The sequence below is a fragment of the Uloborus diversus genome, chromosome 7, assembly GCF_026930045.1.
Source record: "Uloborus diversus isolate 005 chromosome 7, Udiv.v.3.1, whole genome shotgun sequence".
NCBI lineage: Eukaryota > Metazoa > Arthropoda > Arachnida > Araneae > Uloboridae > Uloborus > Uloborus diversus.
Window position 1 is genome coordinate 27797981 of NC_072737.1, and position 21204 is coordinate 27819184.

General features: G+C 30.4%; 1 protein-coding gene across 1 annotated transcript in view; it reads left to right on the forward strand.

Annotated features, from left to right (window-relative positions):
• The first annotated feature begins 688 nt into the window (after positions 1–688).
• The window catches only part of LOC129227067 (xaa-Pro aminopeptidase 1-like), a 45467-nt gene continuing 24951 nt past the window's right edge, over positions 689–21204 (forward strand). The window contains exons 1-8 of the mRNA XM_054861711.1: positions 689–922; positions 1485–1548; positions 5085–5189; positions 8124–8164; positions 10018–10069; positions 14379–14522; positions 20554–20649; positions 21040–21121. Coding sequence (XP_054717686.1) covers positions 806–922; positions 1485–1548; positions 5085–5189; positions 8124–8164; positions 10018–10069; positions 14379–14522; positions 20554–20649; positions 21040–21121 — 701 coding nt within the window. The 5' untranslated portion in view covers positions 689–805. The remainder of the gene's footprint in view (positions 923–1484; positions 1549–5084; positions 5190–8123; positions 8165–10017; positions 10070–14378; positions 14523–20553; positions 20650–21039; positions 21122–21204) is intronic.

The window sequence follows — 21204 nt, forward strand, 5'->3', positions numbered from 1 at the left end:
TTTTTTTGTTCAGAGGATTAATTTTACATCCTCATCCGAATGTAACAAATACCAATTCCCAAGAACGTCCAATGTTTGTCGTCCAATTTTAAATTACTCTTTTTATGAATCGTAGCTCTTACATATCTTAAGTCTATTTCATGCAAATGCACAATGTATTTATTCAGAATAACCCAAATGAAAAAACGTTTATTAATACTACTTTATTCCTGTCCGTTTGAATAATTTTATTATTATTAACAATTATAGGCAATTTGAATTTTATAATGTTTATATATTAATAAATTTGAAAATTGATTTATTCACCCATTTACACCAAATGTAACCAAAAATAATACATTCTTCTTCTCTTTTCTTTAAAAGATTGCACTAAAGTAAATAATTATGTATGTAAATGAAAAAGTCTATTTTTCATTTTTTTAAATCATAAACGCTAAATGTAACCTTTTCAATTCTTCAAATATTTATATTTTGGCTAATTATAAAGAATAAATGAATACGGAACAAAAAAGAAGACAACTTTAATGGCTTTGCAACCTTATTTTATAATTAATATTGATTGATATTCATACATTTGTTCACTAGATGGCAGCATGAACGATAAGAAAATCAAGTAGAAAAGCGAAGATATTGCACTATTTCACCCTGACGCTTTCAGAATCTTTCGGTCCCTAACCAAACGTTTGAAATCTTGGAGGAGTAGATTTTTAAATTTATGGATGGAATTATCTTGAAAGTATTGGTCCCCTTTTAAATTACATTCATTACAAACTCACTGTTCATTAAAATTACCCTTAACGAAATCATGAACTCAAAATGTACTACTTCTATTCTAAAAAAATTAAGAGAAATAATGAAAAATACTTCCTATGTATCGCAATCACTGCAAGCATATATAATACCATCTTGCGATGCACATCAAGTAATTTCTGTTTCATATTTTTCGTTTTAGTATCCTGAAATTAGATTGTAAAAATTTCTGTGAAACGTATTTCATGCATCTAAAAAATTTTGCTTCTTACATCTCGAGTGACTAGTAATTTCATTAGAAAGTGTGCTGCTAATAGGGTGGTCAAAAACGCTGAATTTTGGGAGCGTAAGGAGCCATCCCTCTGGATTGGATTTACTCTTTTAAAAGTTCAATATTAATCTCAACTCAAAAACACTTTGCTTTTTTAGAAAGAACTTTTTGTTGCTATAATAATTATTTTTTTTTTCTATGTTCAGTAAACAAAATGTTGAATTCTACCAAGTCACTTTCTAATAAGAAAATAATTCAGAATTATCCTAGGCCAAAGAGCAAAGAAACACTTGATCAATAAATATACTTGAATATTAAGTGAGTCATTAAGTTATTACAGAATAAAGTAGGATTACTCTTCTTCAGATTTTTTTTGTGTATATTTCACTTTTTCCAAAAAAAAAAAAAAAACTTATATCACTTTATATTTTTTATTTGATGTATATTTTCATTTAAAATTTAGAGTGAATATATTGCTGCTTGTGATAAACGAAGAGAATATGTATCTGGATTTTCTGGATCTGCAGGTAAAATGAGTTATTTCAAAAATAGAGTTGAACCTTGAAAATCTTGAACTGGCAGACCCATGGCGTTTCTGTATTTTAGAGCTTTCCGGGTTTTGCAGATTTATTTATAAAGCTGTATTTCGTACAGCAATAAAAAAATATTTTCCCTTTGAAAATAAACAATTAACAAGTTGGCAAATTAAATAACTATAGATAATGCATCGAAACATATATATTAAAATGAATGTACATGTTTTATAATGCAATAAAATATAGGAAACACAACATTGAATCGTTTACAAATTACTCAAGTCAAAATAAGGAAACTGGCAAAGTTTTTTATTGACCATTTCAGTAATTTATAATTGTTTTATCAAGTTCCATTTTTAGCAGATTTGTTTCTTTTGTTTTGTACATTTCTATGATTAGAGGGATTTCATGGCAAAAATGCACTGTTGAAAATTTTAGGAGGGTGTTTAGGTTTTTTTTTTTCTCTCTCTCTCTCTCTCCCATTTTCTTATTCTTGAAATGGGGAGGGGCTGCTTATGTATTTCCAATTTTTTTTTGAAATTCAGTTGCTCCAAAACCGTCGATACTATTACAGCAAAGACAAAGGAATTGGTCACTTTTTTAACCTTTTCTTCTAAAAAGTCACTTTTTACATGTTTGTCATTTTTTTCTACCTTTCTTCAAATATGTTTTAGAAAAGGTGGAAAACTCTCAAATATATTTAGAGAAAGCTTTAACATTGAAAGTTAGGGGAAAAAAACATCAATCCCCTCCTGATAAATCTAAGCTAGGCTTGGTTTTTCAAAAAAAAAAAAAAAGTTTTTATTTCAACTAGTTTAAGTGTTAAACTCAATTATATACAAACCCTAAACTCTGCTATACTGCTGTGGGAATGTAAAGAACAGTTTCTGTAAATTTTTCTCTTTTTTGCTTTGTCATCTGTTGTACTTGAGCTTCATTGTACAATCTTGCTTATTTTTTTTTTCTTTTCTGTTGAAAATAAAGCACAGGAAAACATCAAATTAAAAGAGTTCCCTATTGTTATCATGGAATCTGAAACGCATATCTTCAAATATCTCAAATACTCATTTCTGCGGTTATTGCCCTTTAGCTTCCCAAGACAGTGTATGTAAAGTTACCATAACTTACATAGGCTAAATCCAGACACCTTCCTTGTATTGAAAGGGGGAGAGAAAGAGAAATGGGGAACTTGTGTTGTGTTCAGGGTTGGCTTTTTGCCAGCAGAAACTAGTTTTTACCATGCCAGTGGCAGAAACTGGTTATAACCGGTAAAACCCGGCAGAAACTGGCAAAAACTTAAAAGCGTCTTTAATAACTCAAGTAATTACTAAATGATATTTGTTGAAGTAAACTAAAAAATTAAACTTCATTTCCTCATTGTAAAAACTGATTGTAATTTTCTCGTTCAAGATGAAAGTGCAAAAATTTTACCAATATTAACGTAGACTCTGTACCTAATGTCACAGCTTTGCAAAATAAATTGGCACCATTTCTCAAAACTTATTTTTCCAGTCACATTTTTACCACTACCCCGGTTACCACATGGTGGACCAATTTAAAAAATATATACAATAGATGAAAGTTTCACATTGCTTGTTCCTTGATGCATTGCCTGCTAGCTCTTCCTCTGCAAGAAGATTGTAAAGTTTCTCATTTGTGCATATTAAAATTGAGAAACTTTAGATTTTTGAAACTACCTTTTCTAAGAGGCAACTGCACAGTCCAAACAATGTAACATTTGATTTTGAGTTGTGATAATTTTGTAATTATAAATTGTGCTTTGGTTAACAAAATTAATTGTTTTTTTCCATGCATTTTCTATTGTACGCCAATAATTAATTTTATTTCATTTTGTGAGTTTTTGCCAGTGCCCTGTCGGTTTTAACCGGTTTCTACCAGTACTCACTGTTCAGTTGAAGCAGTTTAATTGCATGATAAATGTAGAATTTAGATTTAGCACTCTTATTGTAAAATTTGCTAAAACTAAAATCTACAAATCTGGTTTTTGCTTGTTCAGATTTTCAAGGTTCATCTAAAATAGTTTTTAATGTTAAAAATGGAAAAGCACAAAAAATATTTACAGTAATAATAATAATAAAGTATAAATCAATAGTAAATAATTAAGACCATTACAGAATTTGATACAGGACTAGTTATTAAAATATGAGTGGATATTATCTTTTGGTCTAATGATCTGTAACTAAAAAAAGTCATTGAAAACTTTGGTGAAGAAAAGACACTTCCATTTTGAAAACTTTTTAGAATCACCAAAAAAAAAAAAAAAAAAAAAATTAAAATTTCATTTTGAAAGATTTTTTTTTGTACTCAATATGTTAAGAGTTTTTCTCTGTGAAACCAATTTACATGACATCTCAATAAAATATTAGGTTTCCTATTAAATAAGGTGTTATGTATATTTGCTCCGTCAGCAAAAAGGGCAACTGTTTTCTTCTCAAGGGTGCCCACCTCGGAAGGGGGGAGGGAGTCATGGTGCAGACTGCACCATTAAAATTTTTAGGGGGTGTTTTGAGGGGTATTTTTTTCATTTTTAGAGGGGGGGTATCTTTGCAATATTTAGGGGAGGGGTGCACCCTTGATCTTAGGAGGTCAGGCACCCCTGCCCTTCTTGCACCAAGATCTTCAATTACTTGTCACTTTAGTAATGTTGTCAGTAATATTTTTAAAATTGTGTGACATTAAATATAAATTGAATAGAATATTTAAAATTGTCTGTTTTTAAAAATAATAAATACCTAAATTTTAACTGTGCTTATCTTTTTTTTTTTTTAATTTTTTAGAAAGAGGGGAGAGGGGAAGAGAATGGAGCTGCAATGAAAACCAAGCTAAAAAAAATGCTTAGTTTCCAAATAATTGAATTGATCATTAAAACAAATTTACTTGATGCTAAATATATATAAATATATATATTTTAACATATAGTTTTATAAAGTTCTTTTTTTCGATTATATTCTACCTGTAGACAATAATTTTCTAGCTTTTCTAACATTTATTTGTGTTTTATTTTTGATAGATTTGTCGAAATGCAAAATATCTGTTTTCAATCAAGTTCTTATTAACTTAACTGTCTAAAGAAAAGAATTATCCTCAAAAGAAAAAACGCCTGCTTGGAATAGCTTATTAAGCTGTATTATAATGAAGTAGCTGTTTCTAGCAATTGGGTGAATAGTTTTGTGAGAGTTCTTAATCTTCTTTGGGGATTGATAAATTAACTGGTACCAGCCTAGTTAAGCTCATAGTCTGCTCCTGGTTGTTACATTGGCATTGTATTATAGCATTTTGTATATGTGAGTTGTACATAAATTGTTTATGAATCAGGTTTCATTTTTATTTCTTCGTGCATTTTCTACATGTTATAAACATTATTATGATAGTTAATATTCCTAGTTGCTATTGTGTTGAGATATTAGCTTAGAGATTATTGATATTGAAAACCTGCCATTTAAAAAATTTACTGAAATATGACATATTGAAATTACTGTATTTATTTTTTGCCATTTGTTTGTAAGGCACTGCTGTAGTCACTCAAGATTATGCTGCATTATGGACTGATGGAAGGTATTATTTGCAAGCTAAACAGCAATTAGATTCCAACTGGACATTAATGAAAGATGGTAACTTAAATGTTTCTTTATCCTATTGGTATAAAAAAGTGATTTTTGTTGTATGTGTATTTTTTAAATAAAACTAATGCCAATGTAATGTTAGTTTCAAGCCACTATTTTATTTTGGGGAATCCCCTCAATCCCCAAGATGAGTTCCCCCCAAAATTTTTTTCCAACCCCAACACTGTTCATAGTTATTTTATGTTTAAAATTAATGAACGAACATTATTAATAATATAATAAAGATAACAATCTAGCTTGAATTTACATTTCACTTTTAGACTTCTGTAACATTTTTTTAAAAATTGTCATTTGTCAATTAAAACTGTCATATTAAGTAACAAGTAAGTACCTTTGTGCTTCAAAATTAAATCAATGAATGCCAAAGTTTTGATGCACAAAAATTGCAAATTACTGCTGACACTGTTTCGGGGTTGCAAGGAACCCCTTTTGTTTCTGCAGTCTCCTGACTGCCATTTTTAAATGCTCCTTTTTATCCAAATTTTCAATTTCCCAAGTCCAGCCTCAGAGATGATTCTGTGCTGTTAATTTTTTGACTTGAAAAAAAAAAAAAAAAAGTAAAATCACATGTATTTATCACATTTTATTTCTGACTTTAACAAATATAAAAAGTTGAGGCAAAATGTTGAAGGTAATCATATCCTCTGCTTTTAATTTTGCTTTTAATTTATGTATTCATATGTTTTTCTTATAAAAACATACAAGTACTAATCCCTTTTTGTCCATCAAAATGCCTAAAAAGGTTAACCAATTCTAAAAAGGTTAACCATCTCTAAAAGTTTAAATGGATGGAAGTTGAATCTCATTGTTACTCTTGTGTCTGAAACCTGAGTGTTGTTAAGCAAATAGGCAGAGTCTTGAGAGAAGTTTCCGGCCTTTCAGTGAATTTCACACTTTAGGAATCTGCTATAAAATCCAAAGAACAGGCATTGTACAATTTGTTTAATCAGAAAAGAAGAAATAATTATACAATGACTAGGGTTGACTTCAGGGATGGACAAAAATGCTCTGCAGAAAAAAAAAAAAGTTGTTGCAATAAAACTCTTTGTAAAACAAAAAGTAGGACTTAAATTAAGCTGGTTTGACCAGGTTCAAAAGGATTTAAAATTAAGTCATCAAGATCAGGAACTGAAAATCCTTAAAAAGACTATCCCTGATTGGACATTCTTTCTATTAGTTTACCAGCATATTATTATAATTTATAAGTGTACAAGAATTGGGAACTGAAAGTAATCAACACGCCATCTGGCGAGAGAATCTAAATAGGAAACGATGGTGATTGCCCATTGTTCCACGTGTTAAACTTTTGAGCAAGGGAAAAAAATGTCGGTCGTTTATTTTAACTTATTGAGCAAAAATGAAAAGCTCTCAAGGTATTATATCTGTAGAAACTCTTGTTTAACTGTTAATCTTTCTGATAAATCTGAAAAACACATCACAAGAAAATGTGTCTTGTCACTCATACTACTTAGATCATCCTAAGTCATACTACTAGTCATCCAAGTGTGACAATGTGAGATACAAAAATATTTTGCAACACAAACCACTCGGGAAACTGACCCTGAGTAGTATAAATTGCTAAATTACTACGATCTGCTATGATACAAGTATGTTCTAGCTACATTTTTTAAAGGAAACTTAGTATTTATCAGCACAAAAACTATTAGATCAATCTGTGCAAACAATGATATACAATCTTCCTGTATAGAAATATAAACACTAACAATGACAAAGGGAAGGTTGTATACAAAAGATCAAAGTTAAAATTAGAAATGAAAAGAAATATGAAATGATTGTAATCTGTTAAGAGTCAAAGAATAGACATGAAACAAATACCAATGTTAAAAATCAAAATATGAAAAAAAAAAAAGCAATAAAGCTACAGTTTATGATTAATTAATGCATTTAAATGTTCAAATAAGGAGGACTGCAAAATTTCATTTTTGCTTGAACTTATGTGCAATATTGCTAAAAATCAAATACTTAAATTTTAACATTTGCATTTTGTGGTATCTGTCGTATAGATAAATGGGGGCGATCAGACATACTGCAGTTTAACAAGCAAGGTAGTAACGTGGGTACAAAGCTGTGCAAAGTCGCTAAGCCAAAACCCAGGCCAGAGTCTTGCAACCATGACGATTACTAACTCTTAGCAAACTTTACAGTGTAACAAGAAGTGTGAATCACGTACAAGGAAAGTCAGGCTCAAACAATAGCATCCTAAACATTTTCACATTATTAACAAAATGCTGCTGGCACAAAATTAGTTCTAACATATCCAAATTGATGCGCACAAGGTAAACACTGGTAAGCACATTTATTGGTATGTAATAGAATGCTATCAACCATAATAAGCTCACTGCCACTTTTCATACACATAAAATATCTTAGCGGCATTCTGAGGACTTGGCCAAGAACGAAAAGCTGATCATTAATTCGCTGGCAGCGAGACATGCAATCTCCGCTGAAAAATTAAACACTGCCAACTCACATCTTTGGGGCATAAGGAAATAAATCGAATGACGCTCGAAATTCACGAAGTACGTGGCTCTCAAAATTTCCGTTACTCTTGAGAAAAAGACTGGTGACCAAATAACATTAAGATGCACAAATCCGAGTGCTTAGAAAAAAACGCCACATTCTCTAGCAAATGAGAACGAGGTCAGACAAACTGTCTCCTCTGACAAAATCACAATTGTTTTTGCTTTAGCAAGAGACGGTCAGAAAAGAGCTCTGAACAAAATAGATTCTCCGCAAAAATCGAAAGCAAATGCAAGTGAAAGGAACAAATCTAATGTGTGCTATACCACAGTATCTGTTGTTTTTTATTCTTTTGTATTACACTTTTTAACTTAAATTTTCTCTAAATTTGTGATTTGCTAAAAGATTTTTTAAATGCTAGCTTTTGCTTTTTTCAAATAGGGATGCCTGACACTCCAAGTGAAGGTGAATGGCTAAGCACTGTAAGTATTGTATTTGATTTCCCCTCTCACTGAATAATGCATTTAGTATGGTTTAAAAAAGATAATTTTGATTTTAACTCTAGAAAGACTAAAAATTGCCATATAACTAGAAAGACTGAAGGTGCCAGTGTGACCCTACAGATTTTTTGAGTAAATTCTTTTGAACATTCTTGAGTGAATTCACATGCCTGATGCATTTTCTCTTATCTATGTAAATAAAACAAAAAATGTACGTGCATATATATATATGTGTGTATATTTTGCCTATACAAAGCTACAGTTTATGTGGGATCTCAGCCAAATTTGGCTGGGAGGTACTTTGGCACCAAATACTTGGGCACTTGGGGGATCGCATTTTAATTTTATGACCCAAAAATGGCATTAAATGACTCTTTGTACCCGAAATAATGATCTAATTTTCTTAATTTAAGTCCCATTTGAAAGTCTACAAAAGAAGTTGATTTACTTGATTTATTACTTGATGCCCTTGAAGTTGATTTACTTTCTTGGAATTACAAAAAGACAAAGACTGTAAAATCACTGGAAAAAAAGTTATAAGCATTTTTAAGCTCAATGGAATACCAATATAAAATCGAAAATTTATTGTCTGCCAACAAGCTCAATTTAAATTAGCGTGAATAAAACCATTGAGAAGAAAGATCTGTAGCCAATTTTTTTTCTCGACTGTGAACAAATAAAGTTTTTGCTTTGAGATAAAATGTTATCTTTTTGGTTATTTTTTAGCCTTTTTTTTCTTTTGCTTTTGTACTGCCAGCAGAAGATAATCAAGGATTTTAGTTGTATTAATGAAGGGTTGTGTTTAATTTATTCAGAACTTTTAGATTTGCCTTTAACAAAATTTTAAAATCATGTTTTTGATGGGAAATTTTACAGTAATTTCGTTTTTTCTATTATTTAAGCCTAATTGCTGAACACGCGTCACTTGACTTAACTTTTATTTCAAGGTAGACTGTGCAAAGCCAGGGAACTCAGCTAGTAACTAAACAAAAGCAGAATGTATAATAATTTTCAATGATGCTATCTCTACATGCCGAAATGTAGAGTTTGTTTTCTTTCAAAGAGCAACGTTTACAAAAAGAGGAAGGTAAATGTGAAACTTCAGTAAATATCATTTCTCTATGCCGCCCCCTCACTTTCAAAAGCAATGGGACTTTGCCCCCCTCACTTTCAGAGTTAAAAATTAATGAACGATTGAAAAATGAGTTTTTATAGGGTAGATTGATTTGTTTTACAAAAGTAAAAACAAAAAATTCCGAACTAATGAAACTTTTGTCATCTTATTTCATAAAAATGGAAGTGGCCATTCGTCCCAATTTTTATTGCCATATTCCACTTGTTTAGAAGTTATTAAATCAGTAAATTTAAAGGCAGTTTGAATATATAGCTCAATTTTACAAAAAAAAAAAAAAAAGAAAAAAACATTCTTAGTGACCACGGCCCCTAACTATTAGAATTCTTTTGACCCCCCCCCCTTTTTTCATGCACCAGCTGCTTGTGGTATATGTAGAACATATGAAAATATTTGAAATTTTAGTACTTTCATATTTTTGGATGATTCAATTTTTTCTTTCTTATTTCAAAATTTCATTCTGATGCAAATACTACTAAACTCATAAATTTTCTTTGATACTATGCTAAAACTGAAAAAGAAACTGAAGATTCAATCAAACTGGGAAAAAAATTTTTTTTGCCTCCATTGAGCGATGAAAATAACCACCTTTACGATCACCTGTTCTTATGTGTCTAAAGAAGCAATTAAACTGAATAGTAACTTAAATTTCAAGTAAATTTGTTTATAACTACTATAGCTTTTGTATTGTTATTCTCTTCAGGTATTGCCTGTAGGAAGTGCAGTTGGTTTTGACTCCTTTTTACTGACTTATGGTAATTAAAAAGTTAAAAGTTTTTGATATTCATCATATGAGGCAGTGAGAAGCAAAGGGATGCAAATGGCAAAATTAAAAATTTGGAGATAACCAGTACAAATGGTAGGTGAACCTCTCCTCTGTCTTGGGGCAAGAGATGGTACTAGTAGCTCTGGTAGGTGTTGCTGTACAGCATGATTCAGAAAAAAATTTCAATGAAAGCCTACCTAGGATCTGATCTTTAAATGCGTTTTACTCGAAACTTAAAATAGTCCACTTGCATCCCCTTTCATCTCATTGCTTCATATGTTAATATTATATTTGATTTCTATATAAACTATTTTTAAATAGAAAAAATATTGTTTACTGGCCTTTTCTCTGACGGTATTTAAAGGGAATTAAACACTAGTGAAAATATATGTGCTTAATGATACAAGCTAATTTGAGCTACAAAAAATGATTTATGGTATTCTTTTCGGGTAGTTTGCTACTGAGATTCAATTCTTTGAATTTTGCCGCATTGTTATGCAGTCAAATATTACGGATCACTTCTTTAAAAATTTGTTTACTTAATTAAAACTTTTGTTTACCATATCTAGTAAAAGGTCTCATTAAACACATTTTGTTTTGCTTTAAGAATGCAAAACTAGCTACAAAATTATTTTTCTGTAAATTTGGTGTAAAACTTGAACTTGGTTGCTATAAAGAGTTACAAAAGTCAAATTATTGAAAATATACAGATATGTACAAAAAAAGTCCAGATCATGTTAGACATTTTTAAATTTTGTTCATCAATTTTCATAACTTCTACCCATAATTTTTTAAAAATTGATTCTCCATTTAACTGTGTAAAATGAAGTATCACTGGCCTGTGCATAAGTACTTTATAAATGATTTTAAAACATTTTGATCGCTTCATGCAGCACAGTTCACAAATAAGCCTTTAAAAAATAGCTGTAATTGTAAAGAAAAGTTACAATTACAGAGCAAGTATAAATTGAAATAATGATTGTAAAACTTATTCTGTTTGCAATTTCAAGATTTGCTTCTTAAATTAATATTGCAAGTGTACAGCGTGGACATTCAACAAGACAAATTAACTATTAGAAAAGCATCACCTTGTTTAGTGACTGTAGAATATTCCAAGTGGCTAATGTCGCACAAAAGTTATATTAGTTAGAAATATCCCAACAAAACATAAATGTGGAAAAGAAGCCAAGTTCGGTTGAAATGAGGTGCGGGAAATACGGTGTCACCGACAAAAAAAGTTCAGATCTAAACAGTTACCAAGTTCCATAGCAGTTCCTCATAGAAGTTGGATTTTCCCATGTTCTTCAATTCATTTAGAAAATAATTTTTTACTTGCTTTAATAACGGATTTTAAACTTGCAGCAAAATTTAGTCATCACTATTTTTTTTTTTTTCAAACTTGCCAAATTTTAAATCTAATATCAAAGAAAGTAAAAATTTGTTTTCTAAATGAATTGAAGAACATGGGAAAATCCAACTTCTATGAGGAACTGCTATGGAACTTGGTAACTGTAGATCTGAACTTTTTTTTGTCGGTGACACCACATTTCCCGCACCTGATTTCAACCGAACTTGGCTTTTTTTCCACATTTATGTTTTGTTGGGATATCATTACTTTTTGAAAAGCTAAATCAAAGATTATGTTCTAATTTAGACAGTTGTAAATGCAAAAGCGTATATTACATATATATGATTTCCTTTTTTTCCCTGCTTTTACGGTGCACTGGTTTGCGGTTTCTTTTTATTAGAAGTTATGAAGATATTTTGATAACTGGGGACTTGGCGCGATCGCCAATTTTGGAGAATAATCATCTGTTTTCCCATTTATCAGCAAGGCCAACGTACATTAGCTCTTGGTCTTTGGCTTCCTCAAATTTGTCGACAATTAAGAAAATTGCTAAAACTCATCTCAAAATCTGTCTGGGGTTTCTTTATTGTTCGGGGGAATTATAATAACGTAGATCGTAAAATATGCAGAATTTGCGACAATATTTCTTAATTGTTGAAATTATTGCTGCCATTTTTGCTCCTCCTGTAAAATTTTGCATTTAATTGAGATCTAAAGTTTTTATAAAATTTTGAAGCCAGTTATTTTTAATTTTAAAGGCTTAGATCTAGATTTGCAATTTTAATTATTTGATGGATCATTTTTCATTTTAGTGGAACTTAAAGTATTGTTTCAAGCTCTATTTTGGTTAGAAATTAAATTGTTAATTTAAAACTGCAACAACCTTGTTTGGGCAACGTTTGACGAGTCCATTTGTTTTGATTTATTTGGCGAAATATTTTGCAATCGCACAGTGAAGTGATTACGCCGTGATGCTCATAAAAAATAGCATAGTTTTTTGCTATTTTAATGTAGTTTTTTTACTTTTTAGATTTTTCCCTTTACATATGCATGAAAATCTATCTTTATGCCAAATTTCAAGTATGTGAGACACTTGGAAGTTCGTAAACATTTTTATGAGTGAGTGAGTCAGTGTAAAAAATGACACTTTTCAGATAGTAATAATTCTATAACTATAAGAGGTACATTCATGAAATTTAGGATTATAGGTCTGCTAGGCAGCTCTATTAGACATACAAAATTTCAAGCACATAGATTTAATAGTTTTTGAGAAATGAGGGAGTCAAAAGTAGCTTGAAATGGTTCATGTAAGGTACACACTGGCAGATGTGTCGTCTGTTTCCGAACTTGGCTGACACACTGTCGTGTGTCTAAATTACAGTAAAACTCCTCCTAACGGACACCCCTCAAAGGCGGACACCCCTCTTATGCGGACAATTTTTAATTCCCCAGTTCCAATGCAAATAACATTATTAAATCCCTGTCCTGCGGACACCTCTCTATTGCGGACACAAAAATTTGTCCCGTTACTGTCCGTATTAGAGGGAGTTTACTGTACCATAGTCAATGTTTATTTTACTTATAGAAGTATTCAAACATAAATAGAAAACAATTTTTATGGAATTTTTTTTTCTTCTAGTTGTTTTGCTATAAATATTTTTGTGTGAAAGATATAATTTATCTGATATTCAATAATGTTGAATTTCAACATGAATTTACATCCAAAGCATTTGAAGCTTATAAACCTAATATTTTCCTTCTTGATCCGAAACAAAATATTTTTAAGCCCTTCCTTACTTACTTATGTACAAACCATTGATACTTGAGTGTACACAATTAAATGGAAAATCAATAAAAACAATAATTAACTGATGGTAATTATTAAGATTGATTTAAAATTCAACAGTGTGTGACATTTTTTTAAGTCTTTGAACAATGACACATATCCATAATTTTCTTGGCTCTAAACATAGTTTCATTTTTTAAAGATTTTCCATATAGGGCTGTTCAAAATGACTTCCCACATTTTTTTTCAACCAAAATATTTGTGATTTCACACTTCTTGCTACCCCTACCCCCTTATTTCCCCTTGTCACAATTTCACGATCCCGCCTCCCTCTCAAAGCTTGACATCATTTGTAGACTACCCATATTTATAAAAGTTTTTGGTTTTTGCAAAAGTGCTCGTGAACCTTGCATTCATTACTCTTGAACAATTTGCTGGGCATTAAGGATTTTGTTAAGAAATATTAGCATCATGATCTAAATTAGGCCCTTCTGTGTAACTTAAGAATGATTCCGATTTTCACTGTGTAATTTATATTTTATTGAACTTTTAATAAATTATTTGAATTAGAAAGTGTTTTTAGTTCTAAAATTCTTCAGAAAATCGGTATTTGTGTGTACGCATGTTGTGAAAATTTAAAACTTACCCTTAAGTTACAGATGCTGTTAAGTAAAGTACAGTGGGTGTAAAAATGTTATGTAAAAGCTTAAAAAGGCACACATTACTGCAAACGAATTACACGAATACACGAGTAAATTATGCAAACAGATATACTAAGACATATCAAATTAGGTTACTAGAAGAACACATAGGGAAGGGGACTTTTTTCAGACAAAACTTGTCTGGTCACTCATTTACATGCATAAGGAGTGTAGATGTAAAAATCCTTTTTCAATTAGTTAGGTTTCAGTGTCGTTGGAAGGTTTTATGTCATTGAAAGTAGGAGGGAAGAAAGAAATGCATACAAACCACTAAAAATAAGTTTCCTGACTGATAAATTAAAATGGGTTCATTTTGCTAAATTCAGTAAAACATTCTACAACTTTTTTTTTTTTTTTTTTGGAAAGTGTGAAAGGTAATGGATGGTCTGCAAAGCAGATAACCCGCCTGAAAATAATCATAAGTTTACTGTATTTTGTAATTAAAGTCTTTGTTCCTTTTCAGACTCTTGGAAGACTTTGCGGCAGAAGTTAAAAATTGGAGGCCATACTCTGGTGCCTGTAAAAGATAATCTTGTTGATTATATCTGGGAAGAAAGACCAAGTCCCCCGCTGAACAGCGTGGAATATCTTCCCATTGAATACACTGGTATGAAATTCAGCTTAACTGAAAAACTTCTCTAGGGACAATGGACTCGATTTAATTCTATACTGTAAGACATTTTTTGAAGGGTTCCTCTTCATTTTAGACATTTTATGTTGAACACTAAAGGGCAAAACTGGGAATTGCTCTATTTGTCAGTGGCCAATAGTGTCAATTGCATTAGAAGCTACTTTTTTAATACAGTGGCACTCTTTTTTTTTGCTCGAAATGCTAATCGATATTTTTTTTAGTTTATTGAAGTTAGCAATCCTAATGCATTAGTTAATGCAAGTAAAATATTTTTGATAAATTATTTCGCAAATGCTGCACCTCCATTTTGGTGAGAAAATTTTACCACCTTTTGTACACTTTATGGTCAGAAGTTTATTTTTTGAGGTGGCAATCAGCTGGCTATTGAATTGCAAGATGTTTTTTTCTTTTTCTTTTTTTTTACATTTAGTTGACCTGGTTTGCCCTTTACGGGACACATAAAATGTATTTTTCTGTAATTAGACTTGCTTTCTAATGCCTAGCAACAAAGGTTTGAAATGTGACAGCATAGTTACAAGCAAAGTTTTTTACTTTTATTCATTGTTGAACTGACTGATGTCAAGTTCTATTAAACAAAAAACAAAAAAAAAAAAACTGTTAGGTTTAGTTTACAGTTTTATATTTAAAGAAAAAAACTTTGGGATAAGAAGCTAAAGCATTTTACGAAAAAAGTGAGTTTTCCCCAATCTAATTGTAAAACAAAAGCTGAACAAAATAGCACAAAAATTGATGATTAATACAAATCAACCAAATTTTCTGTACAAAGCATGAAAAGTGCTCACAAAGTGTATTTTTGTTGTATTTGTATTGAATTGTGAAATTCTGTACACATTACCAAAAAAAAAAAAAACATGCAATAAATTCATTAAAATTAATCAGTTTAAGCTTAACAAAACTTTGCTATCATTTAATTTATAATGAAAAATTTTTTTAAATACATTTCTGCATTAAATTTAAATCTGTTGAAAGTTAGGAGGCAGAGATATACATTTTGGACTGCGGACATGGAGGGACAATGACCGACTTCGATTATTGTAATCATTAGAGCATTCAGCTCTTACTCCATCTTGGCAAGTACTGGCAAAGTTGTATACTTAAGGGAAAATTACTCTTGAAATTTTTAACTGTTGACTCAACCCTAACTCCTTAAATATACATACAATCGAACTCGGTTAACACTAAAATTACGGTAGTCTTCGTATACCTAGAATTACAGCCAGGGTTCATTTTGACCCCAAGAAGAAATCTGCTTAGTTTGCAACGTAATAGTATATATTTGTAAAAAATAATTTGAAATAAGTGCAGTTTATTTAAAGTATGTAGGGATTTTATGAATGTAAAATTATTTTTAAAAAGTTCAAAATACTCTTAAAATTACGAGTGCTGTTTCAGTTGCATTTCATAAACTAGCGGCTTATTCTTTTTTACCTACAAAAACATTATGAATGCTTCAAATTCTTGCAGTGTTATGTTCTAAGAATCATTTTTGAAATTAGCTCTCAGCATCAGTAAATGTATTTTCATTTCTTTTTTTCTCAAAACGGTCAAAATGACACCTGCCTGCACTTTTTGATATAAATCCTTGAGTTTTGATTTGAAAAAAAATGCTATCTTCTTGAAAATTTTATTCTTATACAGCGGGATGATTTACGAAAAGTCAAAGAAGGATTAAGCTAATTATGAAAATATGGAAGAGCAGTTAGCAAACAAAATTTGTTTGGGGTTAAAATGTGTAGTTATTCTAGTGTTAATACGAAATTTTAAAAATCCACGAATTCCTTCTTATCAGCCATTATTCATAACAACCGTGAACGAGTGATACTGTAAAAAAACGAAGAAATGCTTACCTATATATTTAGAAAATATTGCTACTAATACACACTTTGTAGTCGATCAGTACATTCAGAAAAAATAATCACCTATTTCTTATAAATGAATGTTTTTGGAAAATAGTGAAAAAGGAAGATAATAATTGACAATCACAGAATAATAAGTTGTAATCCGCAATGGAAGATAAACAGTTTTATCTCCGAATAAATTGAAACGCATGTGGGTAAACAAATGTGCAGGCTTTATTTTCTATGCAAAGTGTTAAATATTTTCTTCTTGATACACAATGGGACTTCTACTACCTAAAAAAATGATGAGTAATTTCTAAAAAAAGACTATTACAGTATTCAACCTTGAACATTTCAAGTAAATAGAGAGTAAATTTTTGTTTGTCTTAGCCAAGACTCAATTTACTGTATGTTATTATACGTCAAATTTTTAATGTAATTAGATAGCAAACCAAACTTAACAAAATGTTCATTTTAGCCGTGATTGCGTATCAAATGTGATGGTATTAAGAGAGATCAACTGCTCATATATATAAATACAGTGTCTCCAAAAATGTTCATACACCTTGAAATTTTGTAGTAAGACCAAAATAACGCGAAACTGAATTTGAGTATAAAGTCCAATATCTTTTCACATTATTGCTATGTCGTTCTAAATGAAACCCAGTAGTTTTTTTTTTCTTCAAAATATAGAGTAATTTTCTTTTTGAAATCCGTCAGCAAACAAAGAGACAAGAGAAAATAACACGCCATAAAAGTCATTGTAAACTGAAATATTTTCGATAAATTCGTGATTAAAATTATCATTCATAGTTTTTTTTTTATTATTTTTGCATTGTGTTGACCCTTAAAAAGTCATTTGGCTTTAATTTTTTGTTTGCTTATTCCCTAATATTCTGCTTACTATTTTAAAATGGCTGATATTCCTTTTAAAAAAAAACACTCGAAATTTGATTTTTTTATATATATATATATAGTAGTGGTAAATCGGTTCGATATATCATTGAATTAGTTAATTTATACTATTCTATAGTGATTTGCATGAGAAAATGCTTTAAAGAAAAGAATCAGATCGAAAACAAGATAAGAAAAAGGTGAACCAGTAAAGTTAACAAAGCATGATCAGAGATTTACTGAAAAAAAATTATGAAAAAACACATTTGAGGGCTGTAAAAGTTTCTGCAGAATTTAATGAAACATTTTGGGTTTTTATTTCACCAGAAACTGTTAGCGGAGTTCTCCGACAAGCTGGATTAAATGGGAGCAGTTCAAAAAAAAAGGATTTGTGCGAAAAACAGAAAGCTTACACTTTCCATCGCAAAATCAAACAACAATTTTAAATTATTAGCCGAAAATTTGGTTAGCGGAAAAACTTTGTTTTTTATCATGATAATGATAAGAAACACGGTTTTCAACGTTTGCGATTGCTGCCTCCAAAGTTCTCCTTGAGCTTAAAAATATCTCCTCAATCACAAGATTTTAACTTAATCTTTATACATAAAGCGCTAATCTCTGTCCGGATTTCCGGGGTAAACTTCAAAACTACTGGAGGGATTTTAACCATTTTTCACCATAGATAGCTACATAATCGGGGAACAACTTAGGCTATAATTTATCGCTAAAAAACTTAGTCTAAAGATGTTGTGATCGAAAACAGCAAGGGTCATGTAATTTCCACATCAAATTATTAAAGATTAAACCCATTGTTTCTAAAGTGCGTTGCCTAACAACAGCAATATTAAAAGTAATCATAATGTAAATTTTGAATCAAGGCCTCTCTGGAGCAAGCATGACATTGCTTTCTTAGGAATTGCATCCTCATCTTTATACATAAAGGGCTAATCTCTGTCCGGATGTCCGGGGTAAACTTCAAAACTACTGGATGGATTTCACCCATTTTTTCACCATAGATAGCTACATTATCAGGGAGCAACTTAGGCTATTATTTATTCCTAAAAACTTCGTTTAAAAAAGTTATGGTGGAAAACAGTAACTTTCATGTAATTTCCCTATATTATGATTAAATATAAAACCCATTGCTACGAAAATTCGTTGCCAACAACAGCAATATTAAAAGTAATCATCATGATAATTTTGAATCAAAGCTTCTCCGGGGCAAGCATGACATTTACTGCTTTCTTAGGAATTGTATCCAGATCTTTATACATAAATGGCTACTTCTGTATGTATGTATGTATGTCCGGAATAAGCTTCAAAACTACTGGAGGGATTTTAACTATTTTTTCACTATAGATAGCTACATTATCAGGGAGCAACTTAGGCTATTATTTATTCCTAAAAACCTTCGTTTAAAAAAGTTATGATCGAAAACAGTAAATTATATGTATTTTCCCCATTAAATGATTAAATGTAAAACCCAGTGTTACAAAAATTCGTTACCAGCAGCAGCAATATTAAAAGTAATCGTAATGAAATTTTTGAATCAAGGCTTCTCCGGAGCAAACACAAGTTTAAAGTCATTTAAACATTTGGAAACTCTACTTTTTGCACATTTAGGGTAACATAGTAGAGAGTTTTTTTTTTTTTTTTAATTTTGTGTGTGTGTACTATTTAATTCAATAAAGCGCAAAGTGTTTTTACTGATTTTTTTTTTGTTAATTCATAGTTTGGAAATTCTTCAAATTTTGTTATGCTTCAATTCGAGTTTTCGTTTCTAAATCAATACTCGTTTGTTCTTTATACTTATTGCTATTTTACTTTTATGAGTAAAGAAGAAACTTTATTTTTAATCACATCAAAGCGGTGTTTTGAGTTCTTTCAGTTAAAACAGAAAACGAAAGAAAGTAGCGATTGTTTCTCACAATTATTACTGACCCAGGCAACGCCGGGTATTTTTGCTATGTAACATATTTAGATATATCTGGAGGCTAGATTACGAAAATACAATATTGAAATGAAAAGCAAACTAGAAACAGTAAGACTCAAAGTTTTATTGAACACTTACTCAAAAGTTGCACAAAAAAAAGGGAAAGATCAACCAATGAAATTTATTCCAGACGTTTAAAAGCTGTTGTGGATATTGAATAATATTCTACTAAATAATAACTTAGTAAAAAGTCAGATTATTAACAAACAAAAAAAAAATAGATATTTTTTTCAAAGTGTGACTTTTGTAAGATAAAGTTTCTGGCGCTTTTTGATTATTAATTTGTTTTTTAAATGAAGCTTTATTGTGCTATTAAAAATTGTCAAGAAGTTTTGTTGAAAATAGATCATAGATCTTATAATTAAATACCTATTAAAAAATGTTAATTTTAACCAATGGATAGGAGAGTATTTCATTGAAAATCGTTGGACTCTTTTGGGAACCACTGTATATTGCATGAATTTTTGTCTTAGTTCAATCATTGTGTAATGGACATTTGATTCATTTTGCAACTTAAGGAGCAAAAAATGTTTTAGCGGAAACAACATTCAAAGGGGCGGGGGGGGGGGGGGGTAGTGGGATTGAGGAGAAGAAGAAAAAGATCTGGTGATTATAAAAATATAGTTTATTAAATATTAATGTGCAAGGTTTAAAGCTGCATTAGTTTTGTGAGCATACGTTTAAGTTATTGAATGTGAAAGTTAAGTAAATATAAAATAAAAGTTTAAAAAATTGTGAAGAGTGTTTTCAATAGGGGGGGGGGGGGGTAAATGCAAAAGAAAACTTGGTGCTTTGAAAAATGTTGAGCCTATAGCTAATGTTTTAACGTATAGTTTTGAAAAATTGTTTTCATCCACATTTTGTAAATATATATCACTATGATTTTTTAGATTACCTATAAAGGTAAACAGTTGTAAATGCTAGTATGCATGAATCTAAAAAATTTTGGCTATGATTTTCTTCTAGTTTTGCAAAGTAAGTTGCTTATGGTTAGAATAATATGCTCCCCATTTTAGTCACTCTCAGGATCAAAAATAATCAAGAAATTTGTGAAATACAGTTGACTCTCTGTTTAACGATGCTCTATTTAACGACTTTCTCTATTTAAAGAATTTTTTCACGGTTCCGAATGCTCTACTGTAGTTTTAGAAGCATTCTACTTAAGGACGATTTTTTGTGGTTACTTGAAAGTCTTTAAATAGAGAGCCAACTGTATTTTTAAAAAATAAATGCTGATTTTTTTTTTTTTGATGAATTTTAGGCAAAACATTTCAAGATAAAATTGCTGAGATTCGACAAGAAATGACTAAAAACAATGCTTCAGTGCTCATTGTTACAGCTTTGGATGAAGTTGCTTGTGAGTTCTTTTATTTATTTTAGTATGTATTACAATTTCTCTCTCAGACACTTGTGTAATATTTTAGTTTAAACATTCCCGAATCAATTTCGTTTAGTTTTTCTATGTTGTCTATATGTAACATAAATACACATACTCATTGTCAATTAGAGTATGACTGTTGTAAGTCATTTAAAGTTATTTTGATACAAAAAGAAAAAAAACGTACAGGTAGCTTATGACAAAAGTTGTTGCATATGCAAAATAATGTTTGTATTTAAATACTAAACGTGGACCTACATCCCAATCATTCTGATCAGCTCTTATATTACTTTGTGTCTGTGTGTGTGTGTGAGTGAGCAGCTTTTAATTTTTTGTTAAAACTTCTGAAGTAGCAGTAACTTCTTTCAGGGATTTTTAATCTTCGGGGAAGTGATATTGAGTACAATCCAGTCTTTTTTGCATATGCCATTATAACTCTCACAACAGTCCAGTAAGTATTTTAAATATTTTTTGAAAGTGATATTTTGTTTAAATAAGAAGTATAAATATTCATTTTGTTTGTCTGTTTTTCTC